Raw genomic sequence first — 18547 nt, 5'->3', positions numbered from 1 at the left:
TTGCTAATATTTGTATTTGTTAATTTTCAAAAAGGACTAGACGATTGAAAATCAAAAACTTTAGTACTGAAAATAATAATCAGAAAGTAGCATAAACTTTAAATTGTAAAATAGATCTTTTCCAGTTTAGCTTGCATTTTTATTATTGTTTTAATCATATACAACTGACACAACAGATCTAATTATGTTTTCCTAAAGATCAAACATATTTCTAAGATGATTCTATAATTTCTTTTCCAAAGAAATGTAATTATGAGTTTGAGAAACATGTTATCATTTTCAGTCCGTACTTCTCTAGTCGAGTCCTGTCAATTATGGGGTTTTGATTGCGACATAGGATTTCAAAATCAGAGTATGTCAGAACTATGAGGGATCCCAGATATTTTATTACTCAATCTTGGTTCAGGAATGAAACATGGATCCAATAGAATATTTTTTCTCCCATATTAGTACATTTCACTCACATAGGGAAAGTTAGGTTTGAGTTAAAATAAAAATTAATGCTAAGTAATATGATACAGTGTGAGTCAGGTAACATGAGTTTTTTGAACCAACTCTATATCATGTTGCTGTTGGTCTTTGGACAAGTCTCTTGTCCCCTCTGTGATCCAGTTCTTGCAACTTAGAAATGATTGCTTGAAACCGATCCAAAGCCGTTTGCATTTATTCCATATTTACTGCAAATGATTGGTGAAATTCACTTATTACCTCAGGAATTTATTAGCTTTATCACTCTCTGGACTTGCAACCACCCTAGTTTTCCAAAGTTCCTGGATCTACATAAATGCTCCCATCTTTCAAGCTAGCTTAAATCAAATTAACATTTATTTAAACAATTACTCCGAGTAGGGCATTTTGTGAGTTCTTATAAACACTTTGCTAGGTAAAGAAGTCCCATTTTCTCAAATTCTTCAAACATAGTTAAAACCCACCTAAAATTTTATTGCTTTGATTACTTATAGCACAAATTGTCCAAGTCACAATATGCTCTTTCGTTCTTTCATTGCTTATTCCACCAACAGAAGTTAAGTTTCATATTTTTCATTGCTTCTATCTAATTAGCCATTGTCATTTTAACAGTAGTTTCAGAATAAAAGTGAATGAAAACAGATATTTTAGACTTAAAAGAACTTTCCAAATTGTAATTCAGAACAAATATTGAATTTTCAGTCACTGAGAAGTTGTAGTTGAAAGAAGATGAAAGAGTCAGCAGAATATAGAAACTGATCCATCCCTCAGCAATCCAGATCCTTCTGTTTATGCACCTTCATGAGACAAATTAACACCCAAACAAATAACTGGATCTGGAATTATCAATGCTAATAACTTTTTCCATTCACAAGGAAAACTAGGTCTAACTCTAATTCATTTTCATATTTTTGAGTAGAAAAATTTGTTCCCCCAGATTCCTTGGCAGACGTATGGCAAATCCCCTATACAAACCAACTTTCATTTGCAAAGTGAAGCCAACTTCCTTAGATTATACAATTTTTTTCTTCAATGTTTCTAGAAAAGAAAATTGGTTCCAATAAATAGGGAGTGAGAAAATATCTGAAATATGTAATTAAAAGAATATCTAGCCTGGGTTCAAATAAATTTAATGATTAGAGTATAAACATTTCGATTCATTTTCTTAAAGTGAGGTCATTACAAATTAAAAAAAAATCATCTTTATATAATCCCTAAGAGTCCATGAGTAAAAATTGCTGTTTAATATGTTTTTCTAAGATCTCGTAAATGAAATCTCCTATGATTAAATATCAATATTCTTAATAGTTTAAAACATTCAAATTTCATAATGATTACATTTAAACCTCATATTAATTAGCTATATTGAGAGCCCATAACTAATTTTTTTTTTTCCTGCAGGCAGAATTCACAGCCATGCGGGAGCAGTACATGCGAGGTGGGGAAGGCTTCATCATCTGCTACTCCGTCACTGACCGTCAATCATTTCAGGAGGCTGCCAAGTTTAAAGAGCTCATTTTTCAGGTCCGCCACACCTATGAAATTCCCCTGGTGCTGGTGGGTAACAAAATTGATCTGGAACAGTTCCGCCAGGTGAGTGCCAATTTTATCTGGTAGCTTCTGTCTTTTGCTCTGAGGATACATAGTACAAAATATGGCTGCTTTCCCGGGTTCACACTGAAAATTATGAGAAAGAAATTATGCACATGATTTTTCTAATAAGTCATGGTGGTCCCATGGTAAATTGTGTTGGCCTCCATAATATATTTTACCACATATGCTGTTTTGCAGAGTGCCCTTACTAGTGCCCTATCCCCTAGGATCTGGGATTATATACTGAATACAGTAGAAATGATTCTTGTTGACTTCTGAAGTGTAGCGTTAAGATTTCTGCAGTTTCTGCCATTGCCACTTGAACTGCTTACCCTTGAGTTCAAGTAAAGAAGCCCAAGCTAACCATAAGAAGATAGCCATGTGGACAAAATGAGATTCAGGCTCACAGCTGTCCCTGCCAAGATACTACACATGTGGACAAAGCCACTTTGCATGTTTCAGCACCAGCCACCATGTAACTGTAACCTCATAAGATAGCCAGCCAATCCACATAGAACACGAAAATCTCCCAGGTAAGCCTTGTCTGGATTTCTGACCTAGAGAATCAGTGGCAAATAAAATGAAATTGTTTATGCTACCATGTTTTGGGGGTAATTTTTCATGCAGCAATAGATGATCAAAACAGAATCTTTCCCTCCTTCCAGAATTAGAACAAGCCACTACTTCTCAGGATGCATCAGAAATTACTCTTATATACCATCCATTTCCTTCAGGCTGCATCTGCTGTATCAATGTGATCAATAGACAGTCTCAAAACTTCTCCGAACAAACAAAATTGATAAGGAAGAAACTATGGCTAGCTTAGACTGGGATCCATTACCGTAACTTACATAGTTCATTCATTATATTTTCTTCTCTTCTGGTCAGACACTACTTCTTGGGCAATAACAGATGGCCGAACTATGATGGCTTCCTCCCTGAGATCTCAAGATAGTAATGATAAATCAGTTGCCCTGGTTCAAGAATCAGGCAAATGATATCACAATTCCATTCCCATGACTCACATTGTACAAAGTAACGTTACTGAGAAATGGCATGCAAATCAAATTTTTGTAAATCTAATTTTCTAAATTGAGTTGCTTTGTTATAAATTGAGATGCTTCATCTTTCTTTTCATTGACCTTAAATTTGAACTGGCTTTTAATAGTTCATGTTATTCCAGTTAATGATTTATTGTTAGCCTATTTAAATTAGGTAACTAGTAAAACCTTTTACTAACGTAGGAATCTTCACTAAAACAAATAGTTGTCTCCTATCTTAAGGGTATTATAAATATGGATTTTCATGCTTAATATGTTTTACGTTTTCTTAAATTGAAAAGATCTCATACAGAGTCCATGTTTACAAGTTGATGTTTAACACGGAACGTATTTCTATGATTTAGTGCAATGCATTTTTGTGGTGATATTTTCGTATATTTTACTTGAGAATCTAAGCATCTTAAAATGGCAGCTAATTATTGTTTTAGGAACTGTAATATTTGTTCATCTCTTCTGCAACTGTCCTGCTGTCTTACTTTGCTGTTTCTCTTTCTCCAAAGGCATGTTCAGCATGATATGGTTGCATTTCTATGGGTTAAGAATTCAAGTTTATCTCATCAGTTAAATATAATCTATTTTAGATACTTGGCAGAAAGGAAGAAAGTTGGAGGCTTAGTGGCTGAACCTTTCCTATACTCCTCTGAAGAGTGCTAGTGCTTTACTTTTCTTAGGGCCTCTAGGAACTAGTGTGACAAAGCACCCTGAATGTGCCACCAAGTGATCATATGCCCATTTTTGTTGCACTTCTAAGAATTCCTGGAGAACAAAAACCTCTGACAGGGTTTCAGTTAGGAAAGCTATAAGTGACTCTGAAAAACTAGTGAATTTGAAAACATTCAGGAAACATTTTTTCAGGCCAAAAATCAACTAAACTTTCTCTACAATGATTGCTCTTCATGACTCCAAAGCTGGCTGACATTTACTTTTCCTTCACTCTCCAGGCCCTGTCTTACCAGGCTCAAAGGTGATACTTAGGATCTCACAAAGGCATGTTTATCAGAACCCCTATCCCAGCCTGGATAATTAGCTGCTCCTTTCAGATCAGCAGTGAAGTGAATTGCAAGCATTACAAATGTCACTGAAATTAAAACCCAGGCAAAGATACTAAGTTGAGTAACTTTGCAGATTTGATAGTCTTTTCCTTGTAGATAAAAGCAAGTACTCTAAACAAGATAGTCACAGAAAGTGCAAAAACCATGAAAACACAAATTGCAATCTTTGTAAAAATGTTTGTGTACCACTGTCTCCAGTAATGAAGTGTTGATGTAAAAATTTGGCTTCTGGCTGTGGTTGTGATAGCAATAATTATTCTTAAAACTGCAGAGTGGTTTTTTCTGAGCAAAATGATTTCAATTCACACTTTTATCTTGTAACTGCTCTGTGTATTTGTAAGCCAAGCATTTGAAGAATGAGGACATCTGACAAATGAATATATTGATAGCAATTGACTTTACTAAACTATTGCAGCTAGTGACAAAATTAAGACTAAAACACTGTCATATTATACTCTTTTTGTTCATCAGTATCTGAAAGGTTAGGTTTCTGTTTCTTCATATAAAAAAAAAGCAAACTCAAAAGAAAAATAAAGATGCTGACACCTAGATGGTTTGCATCTCAAAAGAATTCTGTGAGAATTCCTAGAGTGATAAAGTTAAACTCTCAACGGTGAAATTACACTGATGCTATTGTTTAGTGGTGAGAGGCAAAGGAGTAGGATTCTCACTAAGCAACTCTTATTCCTTATCAGCCTACACTGAAAGAGTTTGGAAGGGAAGAATTCTGATGGTTGAAGCTGCTTCTTTTCATATTTGGTAAGAATAGGTGCCTGTATTCTTAATGCATTTTGGGAAATCCCAGGGCCCTTTCTAAAAAAGATAAAAAAAAAAAAAAAACACAACGAGTTTTAGTGTATTATGTGTTTATCATTATTCACCTCCTTGAGCTTTAATGTGGAAGGATTCAAAGGATAGTATTTAATCTGTGAAAAATATTCATTTTGATGGTGATATTACTGATGATACATTTAGTGTTTTCAAGGCTCTGTGCTGGGCACGTTACACACAGGATTTTATTTAATCCTCACTACAAGACCATGAAGTAGTCTCCTTTATACCTATTTACATATGAGTCAACTGAATCTCTGATACATTCAATAACTTGTTCAAGGTCACACAGCTAGTTAGAGTTGAGAGACAAAACCCAGTGTATTCTCACTTAAAATCTCACTGTGTCTTATGGTTGGCCTACAAACCATTGTCATTTTATCATGAACTTATTTTTTTATATCAGCTTCAAGATACTAGCATGCTTCTTAGAGCAATAGCATCTTGTGGACAAGGAGGAGCAGGAAGAATCAGGATAATAATTCTTTGGGTTTGGAGTGGGCAGTTCCAGGCCATGGACAAGCCAGTAGTAGCCCAAAGTTGGTTTCCTTACCCTTTTGGTGGGAGGAAAAATAAAAGTAAGGAAATGGGTTTCAAAATTACTGGAAAGTTGTGTTTTATAACAGCCAAAAAATACTGTCCAAGGTTTATCCAGACTATTCTAAAGTCTGTCTTAATTCCTGAACAACATTAGGTCCTTGAGCTCCCAAGGTCTTTGTCCCTATTCATGCAGGCTTCTGTCTTCCCACTGGAGAGTAGAAGGAGATAGGCCCGGATTTCTCTTTTTCCAAAACCCTGACCGGCTGTGCAAAGTAGAAGCAGTCTATGAATGAAGGAAGTTTCAGGGATTTGGGAGCTAGATTAGAAAGTTTTACGTCAATTGCAGACCACAAACTTTTTTTTTTTTGAGATGGAGTCTCACTCTGTCGCCCAGGCTGGAGTGCAGTGGTACAATCTCCACTCACTGCAACTTCCACCTCCCAGCTTCAAGTGATTCTCCTGCTTCAGCCTCCCGTGTAGCTGGGATTACAGGTGCCCACCACCACGCCCAGCTAATTTTTGTATTTTTAGTAGAGACGTGGTTTCACTATGTTGGCCAGGCTGGTCTCGAACTCCTGACCTCAGGTGATCCTCCAGCCTCGGCTGCCCAAAGTGCTGGGATTACAGGCATAAGCTACTGCGCCCAGCCAAACTGTTTTATCCTGAAGATATCCTGAAGATAGACAAACTTTCCGTACCAACAGCGTAATTGCAGCTTAATTCTCAGCTTTAGGCCTTGAAACTCTGCTTCCCACAGTCTACGTAACTCTTGAAGTACTGAGTTGAAATCATGAAAGGCCTTTATTTATTCTTTAGTGATATATCTAATTAAAATAGTTTCATTTCTTTACTTAGAGGGGTATTTGGAACCATGAGGATTAGGAATTCCTGGATTAAAAAAGCATAATATCTACTTAGAGTTCTATCAAGCATCTACTTATCTTTGGAGAGTGGTGACGTTTTTGGAATATAGTAAAGGCATGAGTAATCCAGTCCCTGTCCTCAAGAACTTTCTATTCTCCTCAGGATCTGTGCATATGATGTAGGGAGAAAGCCCCCCTTAAACGACACAATTAAATGTTGAACAATATAGCACAATTCATAGGTGCAATGCTTTTTGAAAACCAGGAGAGACCCATGTGGGTAGCACATTTGAAGAACGAAGATACTGAATGAATGGATGAATATCTTGACCAAGTAAGAAAGATAAGGTGAATGGTGACGGTTATTTTAGGAAGGACTGAAAAGGATCAATCTAGAGAGGAAGAAAGAAACCTTGGGTCTTACGAATGTACACAAGCAGCAGAGTGATCAGTGGCAAACTTGGAAGATCAGTCTGCCTAGTACACATATATCAAGCGTCCTAAGCATAATTTCATAGTGTCTCCCTTGTAGACACATTTAATCAAAGACAAAACATAAATATGTAGCAGAGCATATTGGATATAATGTAATGCAGTAATTAATTGCAAATACCACTCAAACTTAAAAAAATAAGAGTAGTGCTTAATTATCTTTCATCATCAGTGCATTGGAAAATTTATATAAACATATTTTCCAAATGATGAGGGCTTATTTTTTGAAGAGAAAAAAAGGTTCGGTAATTTACTCATTATTTTGGGATAGATAGCCAAATTCAATTAACAATTAATTAGCTTTATTTATCTTTTCCATAGCATTTTGTAATATGTTATTTAATTAAATTAAATAAATGTGAATGTATTAACTCCAATTGAGACAGAAAACAAAAGAAAACAAAACAAAACGAAGCTTAAGAGTTTCACATGATTTATCCAAACTAGTTGGTTGTAGAACTGGAATTTGAGTTACCTTAGCTTACACATATATGTTTTCGCTACTGTCATTTTTTAAATTTAATTCATTTTCCCAGTGGGTAACAAGCACTCTTTCAGAATCTGGGAATACACAGATGAACTTGACAGCTAATATCTCTATATGCAATAATGTGAAGTTACAGTGGAGGAGACAGACAATGAACAATTTGAGGATGGGTATGTGTATTCTAACTGCACAATGCAAAAATGGTACTAGGAATAAAATTATACACACTCAAATATGCATGCATACATACACACATGTGTACACAATTCTGAGCAGTGAAAAGAGCAAAGGAGAAAAATGAAGCAAGGGAAGGGGTTGGCATGTGGAGTGTAAGAATCAGAGCTGTATTTTCTCTAGGGTGGTCAAGATGGTCTCTCTAAAAAGATGGCATTGAGCACAACTCCGGAGTGTGGGGAGGGTTTGGGTGAGGAGCATTCCAGACAGAACAAACAGCACTTGCAAAATCTTCACAATTGGATTTAGCTTAGCACGTTTGAGAGCCATAATATCTGGTGAGGAGGCAGGGTCAGGTTATGTAGAGCTAAAAAGTTCTTTGGTAAGAGTTTGGATTTTATTTAAGTTTGAACAACAATTGTTTAAAACATTTGAGCAGAACTGTGGTATGAATACATTTGTATTTAGTCAGTCTTGACGTTGGTTGGAGCAACCATGAAGCAGCGAGGTGCATTTGGAGGCTCTTTCAGTCATCAGAATGAGAAATGATGGTAGCTTGAGTGAAACGGATAGTGCTTGCTGACTGTTCACGAATTCCATACTCATACTGCACACTGACAGGATGGCAAGTGACAAGATTACAGTGAGGTTTAGAGCCCTTTCATGTAGCAACAAATTCTTCTACATTCCTCAGTGATACCTGAGGTCATTACTGCGTTATCACACAATCCAGTGGGTGTCCATGATGGAGTCCTCATGACATTTTTAAGAAATGTAAGCAACATACAGAAACTAACAGATTATGTAGTTGAAAGAATCAGATAGTCCTGGGTTTGAATTGTTACTCGGATGCTTACTGTGTCCTTGGACAAATCAGTGACAGACAGTGATTTGTACCTAAGTTCTTCAGAGAAGTACTTCCTGTCCAGCACAGAAGTAGGAAGATATAATTCATAGATAGCTTCCAGCCAGCAAGTGCTTAAAGGGTCAGCCTCAGCTACATAGAGCCTCCTTGCCTGATGTCACACCCTTTCTGGGGAAACTCATTTCCAGTTAAGTGTAAGCATATATTTCCAGCCATTTCAGCCCAATGTGAGATACTGACAGGCAAATCTTGCTAGGGAGCCCCCACTAGTTTGGCAAACACTCTCTTGGGTTTGCATTAACGTTCAACTTCTCCCTCTGCTCAACCCTGCTTCCTTCTCCTTCCTTTCAGAAATGTTGATTCCTAATAAACATCTTGCGCTTCAGACTCTGTCTCAGTGTCTACTTCTGTAAAATAGGATGATAATATCTCTGTCATTGTTTTTTGGGTGGGACAGATGAGATAATGTCAGTAGGTTATCTAGCACAGTGTATGTCACAGAGTAGCGCCTCAATAAATACTGGGTGCTACTATCCCTATCCCTCATCTGGATTATTGTAATAGTCTTTGGGTTATTATTCTTCTAATACACTCTCTTACAAATTAGAAAGTAGCTAATCAAGTGCATACGAATTGTGTGAAAAGTAAAAGTAACTAATCTGGGTGAAGGCCCAGGGAGCTTTCTGATATAGGCTTCCACACATGGATTTTGCAAAATTAAATTTGAAATTATTTCCCAATTTTTCAGCTGTAAAACAGAGTAGCAATTCTTTAATAACTGAAATCTGCGTAAGAGAGCCTTGAAGAAATTCCTGCCTTTTTGCATAGTTTATGAGCTAAGTAAAGGCGAGTAATCTGGAGTTAGACAACAGACACATACAAAAGATTACTGACCATTCCAGAAAAGCTAAACTAATTTTTAAATGTATGGAAAAACTCATCTTGGATGAGAACTGTGGTTCTCAAAATGTTGTCCCCAAACCAAAAGAGATAGTACCACCTGTGATCTTCATTAGAAATACTAATTATCAGGCCCCATCCTAGTTCTGGTAAATCAGAAACTCTGTGGGTAGGACACAGCAATCTATTTTAACAAATTAGCGGGGTGATTCTAGAGTATAGTATGCTAAAGTTAGAGAGCCAGTGGGCTAGAATATAAAATGAAGTGCATGAAGGATAATTTTATTTTGGGACACTATAAGAGCATAGAAGCTACAAGTGTTTTAAAGGCCTTAAATGAAATATTTGAGACCTAAAAGAAAAAAATATATATACACATATGGTGTAATATATACATAATAATACATGTGTATATATACTATATATGCACATATATACAAACATATGTATATATATACATGCATATGTACAAATGTTTAAAATATAAAATAATTTTAAACATAATTAATGTTTATATTAAAAACAACAATGTTGAAAGTGTTACAGATTCAATCTAGTTTTTGGGCAAATTTGTCATTTAGAAAAATCTAAATTTCACCGTTTATGTTGCACATCTACACCTAAATAGACTTCCACTTGATAGTTTCATGTTTCATTGGAACAGAGCTTGTGTTTCCTCAGATTGAACTGACATTGTAACTGTTTGCTTTCCCTCTTTATTTAAATTGTCTTACACTGAATTGTTTGGTTTTCATGGATCATTGACTGCATTTGTAAAATTGACAAGCCAGAAAATGCTTCAGGAAATAAGCTTGTTTCTTTTTAAGGAAAAGAAAAAAGCAAAGCTGTTGGGGAATTGGATTGGTTCCTTGAAATGGAATCCAATATTACAATACCACTCCTAACTAAACTTTTGTAATTTTTAACCAGTCACTTCAAAAAGGTGCCAAAAAGGAAATAAATACTGAGTGAGTAAAGTTTTTTAAATTTTTTATTACCCTATCTAAGATTTCAGGTCTCTATACCCTTTCCCAGGTATCCTTGCCTGCCCAAACCCTAACATTTGTGGAAAATTTCCTCAACACTCAGCAGTTAGGCTCTGGCTGTACTCAATAATCAAGTGTATGGTGTGTGTGTGTGTGTGTGTGTGTGTGTGTGTGTAATTATATGTATAGATGTAGGTACATTAGATAATTCAAGACAATACCGTAAATCCAAATGAATGATATCCATAGATTGAACTACAAATACTCAGAATCAGGAGCACTAGCTGTGTGTTCATGGAGTACTATTATTTTTTTTTTACTTTAACTCAACCACATGCTTAGGGAATTACATAATCCAGCTTTTACAAATTGTTTATTTAGAAATAATTACAGACGCACAAGAAGTTACAAACAAATGTGTATAAAAACCCTGTGCATCCTTCTCTTAGCATTCCCAATGTTAACATCTTATGCAACTCTAGAATAATATGAAAAACAGTAAAGTGACGTTGATTCAATCCACAAAGCTCATTCATATTTCACTGGCTATACATGTACTCATGCATGTGTGTATGTGTATAATTTGATGCAATTATGTCACATGTGTAGCCTGCTTAACCACCAGCATAATCAAGACACTCAACTCTGCCATTACTCTGAGGCCCTTCTCATCCCCTTCCTATCCCAACCCTTAACCTCTGGCAACTACTAGTCTACTACCTCATTTTTCATCTATGTAATTATTTTATTTTTGATTATTATATAAACAAAATGAGTTAATATGCATCCTTTTGAGATTGTTTTTCACTGAGCATTATTTACTGAATTATATCCAAGTTTTTGTTATCAGTAGTGTGTTTCTTTTTATTACTAAATAGCATTCAGATTTGGATATATCACAATTTGTTTATTCACCCTTTCAGGGACATTTGGGTAATTTCCAGTTTGGTGCTATTATGAAGAAAGCTGCTATGGGCATTCACACACAAGTTTCTGTGTGAACATAAGCTTTTAATTCTCTAGAATAAATGTGCAAGAGCACAATTGCTAGATCTTATGATAAGTCCATTTGAGTTTTGAAAGGAAATGCTGAAGTATTTTCCAGAATGGCTCTATTATTTTATATTCTCACCCTTGCCAGCCTTAGATATTATTACTAGTTTTCATTTTAGTCATTTTGATCAGCATATAGTGATATCTCATTATGATAGTATTTACATTAGTCTAATGACTAATAATATTGAACATATTTTCATGAGTATATTTGTCATCTGAATATCCTCTACAGTTAAGGATCTGTACATGCTTCTGACCATTTTCTTTTCTTATTTGCCTTTTTAATTGACAAATAAAATTATATATATTAGGTACAACATGACGTTTTGTAAAATTATACATGGTGAAATGGCTAAATTGAACTAATTAACATATGCATTACCCTACATACTTATTTTTTGTGGTGAGAACACTTAAAATCTACTCTTGGTTATTTACAAGGAATTGCATATTGTTATAACTACAGCCACCATATTGTGGAATAGATCACTTGTCCTTATTACTCCTAACTAGATTTGACCATCTTACCAACCCCTCCCTGCAGTCCCTAGTAACCACCTTTTTACTCTTTCTATGAACCCAACTTGTTTAGATTCCATGTATAAGTGAAATCATTAAGTATTTGTCTTTCTGTGCCTGGCTTATTTCACCTAAGATAATGCTTATTTTTATTTTCATTATGTCCATTGACTATTTTCTGGTTGTATTGTTTTTTTTTTTTTTTAAGTTTGAGTTATGAGAGTTCTTTGCATATTCTGGATTCCAACCCTTTGTAGATATGTGACTTGGAAATATTTGGTTCTAGTCAGTAGTTTGTCTTTTAATGGGATCTTTTACAGAGTAAAAGTTTTACATTTTGATGAACTCGATGTATTGATTTTTTCCCTCTTATGAATTGTGGTTTTGGTATCAAATCTCAGAACACTGCCTAGTCAGTCGTAGGTACCCATGAGTTTCTCCTATGTTCTTTTCTAAAAATTCTATCATTTTGTTTCACATTTATATCAATTATCCATTCTGAAATTTTTTTTTTTTGTATAAATTGTTTTTTTTTTGGCTGATGGATGGTTAATTGCTCTAGCATCATTTATTGAAGAGTCTTTTCCTTCTTTATTGAAATGCTTTTACAAGTTTATAAAAAATTAATTGGGCATATTCATGTGGAGTTATGTCTGCATGTTCTATTCTGTTCCTTTGATCCGTCTTTCTGCCACTACCAGACTGACTTGATTAGTTCAGCATACATACATAAGTCTTAACATCAATAATTCCTCCCTCGTTTTTCTTCTTTTTAAAACAATTTTGGCTATTTTAATGCTTAATATTTCTTTGTCAATTTTAGGGTAATTTTATGTTTACAAAGAACTACGATGACATTTTGAAAGAAATTAAATTAAACCTATTGGTTACGTTGGATTGACATCTTTGCTATGTTGAGTTTTCCAATCCATGAATATGTTTTTCCAAGCATTTAGCTCTTCTTTGATTTCTTCATCAACATTTTATAATTTTAATTATGCAAAAACTGTAGCTGTTAGATTCATACCTATGTAATTTTCTTAGGAGTAATGGAAATGGTATTATATTTTTGTTATTACATTTCTGTTTCCAATTATTTCTTATCTGTATATTGAAATGCAATTGCATTTTGTGTATTCATGTAGTATTTTTTAACCTTACTGAACACGAGAGAAACTTATTAGTTCTCAAAGTATATTGTATATTACTTGGGGTGTTCTAGACAGACAAGCTTGTGATTTGTAAATAGAGAGTTTTAGTTGTTTCTTTCTCATCTGTGTATCTTTAATTTCCATTCCTTGCCTTATTGCGGTGGCTAAAATTTCCGGGATCATTTCTGTAAGTGTAAGGAAAGACATCTTTGCCTTGTGCCCAATCTTAGAAGCAAAGCATTCAATGTTTCACCATTATGATGTTTGGTGTAGTTTTTTTACTAGGTATTCTTTAAAGTTTGGGGACATTCATCTGTATTCCTAATGTACTGAAAGTGAATTTTTTTTTTCATGAATGGGTATTTAATATGCTTTTTCTGTAGTAAATGATATGATAAGTTTTTTTCCTTGGCTTATTGAAATGGTGGACTACATTAATACATTTGGAATATTTAATTAGTCTCACATACCTGGAATAAATCACATTTTATCATAGTGCATTATTATACATATATATTTTTCTATAATATTTTGATAAAATTTTGTTCCGAATTATTTTCATCTAAGTTAATCAGATATATTGGTCTACATTTTTTACATTTCATGTGATCCCTGTTGGGTTTGGGTATCAGTGTAATACTGGCTTCATAATATGAATTAGGAAGTATTCCCTTTTCTGGTTTTGAAAGAAATTGTGTAAAATTTGTGTTAACTCTTTTTTGAATATTTGGTAAAATTTCCAGTGAAACCATCTGGGCCTGGAAATTTCTTGAGCAGAAGCTTTTAAAATAAAAATCGGATTTATTCAATAGTTATAGAACTATTCCATTTATCTATTTGATTTTGGCTGAGTTTGAGGAGTTTGTGGTCTTCAAGAAGTGTTTTATTCCTTCCACCTTACTGAATTGATGAGTGTAAAGTTATTCATAATATTTCCTTGTAATCATTTCTAAAATTTGTTTCGATAAAAATTTTGCATATATGTAAGGCACATAACATAATGTTGTAAGATATGTATATATGGTAAAATGGTTGCTACAGTGAAACAAATTAACATAATCACTATCTTATATAGTTACCCATGGATCTGGTGAGATGTCTTCTATTGCATTTCTGATTTTATGATTTAGGTCTTGTCTCAATTTATGTCTGTCAATCTTGCTAAAAGTTTACCAATTTTATTGATTTTTTTAGATGAATTGGCTTTTAGTTTTATTAGTTTCCTATTGTCCTGTTTACAAATTCATTGATTTCTGATGTTATCTTTATTATTTTCTTTCTTCAGCTTGTTTTGAATTTATTTTGCTCTTCTTTAGGTCTTCTTATAAATACATTTTGTGTTTATTTTTATTCCACTCTACATATTATTTTCCCTTGAAATTTCCTATTTGACCAATGCATTATTTAGGAGTATATTTTTAATTCCCAAGATGTTGAAAAATTTCCCCCTGAGTTTCTGTTACTGGTATACTCTTCTCTGATACATTGTGGTCAGAGATCATACTCTGTGTGATTTTTTTTTATTTGTTAAAGTTTGTTTTATTACCATGATATAGTCTATCTTGGTGAATGTTCCATGTAAGCTTGAAAAGAATATGTATTCTGCTGTAGATGGTTATAGTGTTCTATAAATGTCAGTAGATCTTGTTGTTTAATGTTTCATTATTCGCTATCCTTGCTGATTTCTATCAATTGTTAAAAATAGGATTTTGAAACCCATGTTATAATTATGGATTTCTTTCTCATTCTGCTCTATTGGTTTTTGCTCTATGTATTTTGAAGTTCCATTGTTTGGTCCGAACACATTTAGGATTGCTATATTCTTGGCAAATTAATCCACTTATTATTTTGTAATGTCCTTCATTGTGTGTAGTAATTTCATTTGCTTTTAAGTCTCCTTGATCTGGTATTATTATAGTTGTTCCTTTTTAAAAATTAGTGTTTGCCTGATATATCGTTTCTATCCTTTTGCTTTCAACTTATCTATGTCATAATGAAACAGGAGAGTTCCCTGACCCCTCTTGGGACTTGCAACAGGGATGTGGCTCTGCCACCATGTGCTCAAATCCCTTACTGGATGGGGAGCAGGTGGATGGGCAGGTGCAGGAGCAAGGGCTAGTGCTTTTGGACCCTGGCCACATGGTAGTGTCTAGGGGTGTGTTACAATTAATACCCTTTTAGCAGTTGCTTTCCACAGATGGCTAAGTGTTAAATCAGCTCAGTGGAGAGTCAGATGACAGCCTTTTACACCCTGCCCTCTTGGTTCCTGGGTCCTTGTCCAGCATCCAGGAAGAATCTGGTCACTTGGACTTGAAGGATGGTGAATGTGGGGATTTTACTGAGTGATGGAGGTGGCTTCAGTGAGATGGATGGAAACCTGGAAAGGGGATGGAGTGGGAAGATGATCATCCCCTGGAGTATGGTCATCCCGCAGCCAATCTCCCCAACTGTCCCCAGCTGAACTCCTCTCAACATTCAAGTGCTGCTTCTCTTCTTCTCTGCCTCACCACTCTGCAGCTCTGTCACTTTGCCACTCTTCTGTTCCTCTGCTCATCTGCTCTTGGAGCCTGGGGTCTGGGGTTTATATACGTACACATTAGCAGGGTGTTGTGGGCCAAAATGCAACATTTGGGCAGGAAAACAGGAATGCCTGTTCCCATTTAGGGTTGTGGGTTTCCAGGCTTGACAGTGGAACCTTTGCCGGGAAACCACCCTCTTATACCCAGTATTTCCCTGCCTCCTGTCCGTATCAATAATGCTTGAAGCAGATTTCTTACAGCCCACATATAAGTGGGTGGTGTTTGTTAATTCCACTGTGCAAATCACTACCTTTTAATTGGTTTAGATTGTTACAATTAAATAATTATTGATAGATTAGGGCCTATGTCTGCCTTTTTATTATTTGTTTTCTGTTTTCACTTTCTCTTTCTCAATTGGCCATTGTTTGTCTGTATGTATCTTGGCCTAACTGTAGATAACTTGGAAATAGTTTTAGAATTCTATTTTAATGTATTTATGTTTTTCATTATAGCTGTTTATATAATTTTCTTAGTAGTTGCCTGCTGGTGTCAATGTGTTACCATTTCAAGTTAAGTATAAAAACCTTACTTCAATTTAGATCCCCTTAACTGCTTTCAGGTATAATTGTCTCAATCATTTCCTTTGCATACATAGAACACCATGTCAGATGGTGTTCGTCTTTTGCTCCAACTATAAAATGTAATTTTTAAACTCATGAAATGAAGGATGGTCTTATTATGTTTACTGCAATTTTTACTCATTCTATTCTTTACTTTCTAAAGATCCCAGTCATCATCTTTTATAATTTTTTTTTTAGTTTAGCATTTCCTTCAGCTATTCTGTATTTTAAGAAAATAAATTGTTTTATTGTATTAGGGTGATTTGATTTTTAGCTTTGCAAAATATAAACTTGAAAACTGGAGGGTTTTAAAATGTATTCCAACAATCTTTAGGTTTTGGTGGGTTTTGGTGTCATGGTTATGTTCTTTAGTGGTGATTTCTGAGATTTATTGGAACTGTCACCTGAGAAAATAATTGTTTTTTGAGAAAATAAATTGTTTTATTGTATTAGGGTGATTTGATTTTTAAATTTACAAAATATAAACTTGAAAACTGGAGGGTTTTTAAATGTATTCCAACAATTTTTGGGGTAAAGGTGTGTTTTGGTTACATGGTTATGTTCTTTAGTTTTGATTTCTGAGATTTTAATGAACCTGAGCCGTGTACACTGTCCCCAATGTGTACTCTTTTATTCCTCACCCTACTCCTAAAAGTCCAACCCGTGAGTCCTTAAAGTCCATTACGTCACTCTTATGCCTTTGCATCCTCATAGCTTAGCTCTCACTTATAAGTGAGAACATATGATTTTTGGTTTTGTATTCCTGAGTCATTTCACTTACAATAATGGCCTCAAGCTCTGTCCAAGTTGCTGCAAAATACATTATTTCATTCCTTTTTATGGCTGAGTAGTATACCATGGTGTACATGTACAACATCTTCTTTATCCACTCAGTCAGTGGGCACTTAGTTTGGTTCCATATCCTTGCAATTGTGAATTGTGGTGCTATAAACATGTGTGGATGTGTGTCTTTTTCATACAATGACTTCTTTTCCTTTGGATAGATACTCAATAGTGGGATTCCTGGATCAAATGGTAGTTCTTGTTTTTGTTCTTTAAGGAATCACCATACCGTTTTCCATAGTGGTTGTACTAATTTATTAGCTTGGAACAAAAGTAGTTGTGGTTTTGCCATTTAAAACAATGGCAAAACCACACTTATTTTTGCACTAACTTACCTATGTATACATTTCCACCAGCAGTCCTATGGTTACTCTTTAATGATAAATCTGCTAGCAACAAATTCTCTCAATTTCCCTTCAACTGAGAATGTCTTTATTTCAGTATGAAGGATGATTTCACCACATACACAATTTGGGATTGACCGCTCTTTCAGCACTTGATAAAACTGATATCACTTCCTCTGTCTTCCGTGGATTCAGATGACAGACTCTGTCATTAAACCTGCTTTTTCTTTATAGAAAATGCAGCAGTTTTCTCTGTTTTAATGATTTATTCTTTGTGTTTAGTTTTCAGGAGTTTAATTATAATGTGATTGGTGTAGTTTTAGGTTTAACCTAGTTGAGGTTTACTCAGCTTCTTGAATCTGTAGCTTTATGTGTTTTGCCAAATTTGGGAGGCTTTCAGCCTGTATTTATTTGAATACTTTCTTAGCTCCTCTCCATTTCTCCTCTTCATCAAAATTATGATGATTCTAATGTCAGATCTTTGTTAATGTCCCACAGATCCCTTGATCTCTATTTTTTCTTTTAGTCTATTTTCTCTTTGTTGTTCAGATTGAGTAAATTCTATTAATTTGTCTTCAATTTCACTGATTTTTTCTGTCTCTTTTCCACTCTACTATTAAGAACATCCAGTGAAATTTTTGCTTGTTTTTTTCTTTGTTTGGTTATTTTGTTTTTCATTTCCACAATTTCTGTTAGATTCTTTTTTATTTTTATATATTCTATTTATGTCCTGAGATTTTCCATGTCTTTTAAATTTGTTTTACAGTAAATTATAATGATTATTGAAGAATTTTATGATGGTTGCCTTAATTTTTTTTTTTTTTCACTCTGTCACCCATGCTGGAGTGCAGTGATGATCATAGCTCACTACAACCTCTATATCTTGGGCTCAAGCAACCCTCCTGACTCAGTCTCCCAAGTAGCTGGGACTACAGGCACATGCCATCACACCTGACTAATTCTTAAAATTTTTATAGAGACAGGGTCTCACTACATTACCCAGGCTGGTCTGGAACCCCTGGCCTCCAAGAATCCTCCTGCCTTGGCCTCCCAAAGCACTAGAATTTCAGGCGTGAGCCACCATACCTGGCTAAAATCTTTAACAGATAATTTCAACCTGTGGATAGTCTTGATATTGGTATCAAATAATTGTCTTTTCTCATTCATATTGTGATTTTTTCTG

At 34.8% G+C, this 18547-nt stretch overlaps 1 protein-coding gene across 2 annotated transcripts in view; it reads left to right on the top strand.

Moving 5' to 3' along the window:
- The window catches only part of RIT2 (Ras like without CAAX 2), a 375407-nt gene that overhangs the window by 186369 nt on the left and 170491 nt on the right, over positions 1-18547 (top strand). Inside the window, exons 4-5 of one of the 2 annotated variants that reach the window (XM_019013753.3) lie at positions 1870-2061; positions 4870-9044. In XM_019013753.3, the coding sequence (XP_018869298.1) occupies positions 1870-2061; positions 4870-4905 (228 nt within the window). In that variant the 3' untranslated portion in view covers positions 4906-9044. Of the gene's footprint in view, positions 1-1869; positions 2062-4869; positions 9045-18547 lie in introns of those variants that run through there. The other variant, XM_019013752.2, reaches the window with a different exon arrangement.

Source organism: Gorilla gorilla, chromosome 17 (assembly GCF_029281585.2).
Source record: "Gorilla gorilla gorilla isolate KB3781 chromosome 17, NHGRI_mGorGor1-v2.1_pri, whole genome shotgun sequence".
NCBI lineage: Eukaryota > Metazoa > Chordata > Mammalia > Primates > Hominidae > Gorilla > Gorilla gorilla.
Note: the sequence above shows the minus strand (reverse complement) of the source record. Positions and strands in the feature narration are given on the sequence as shown.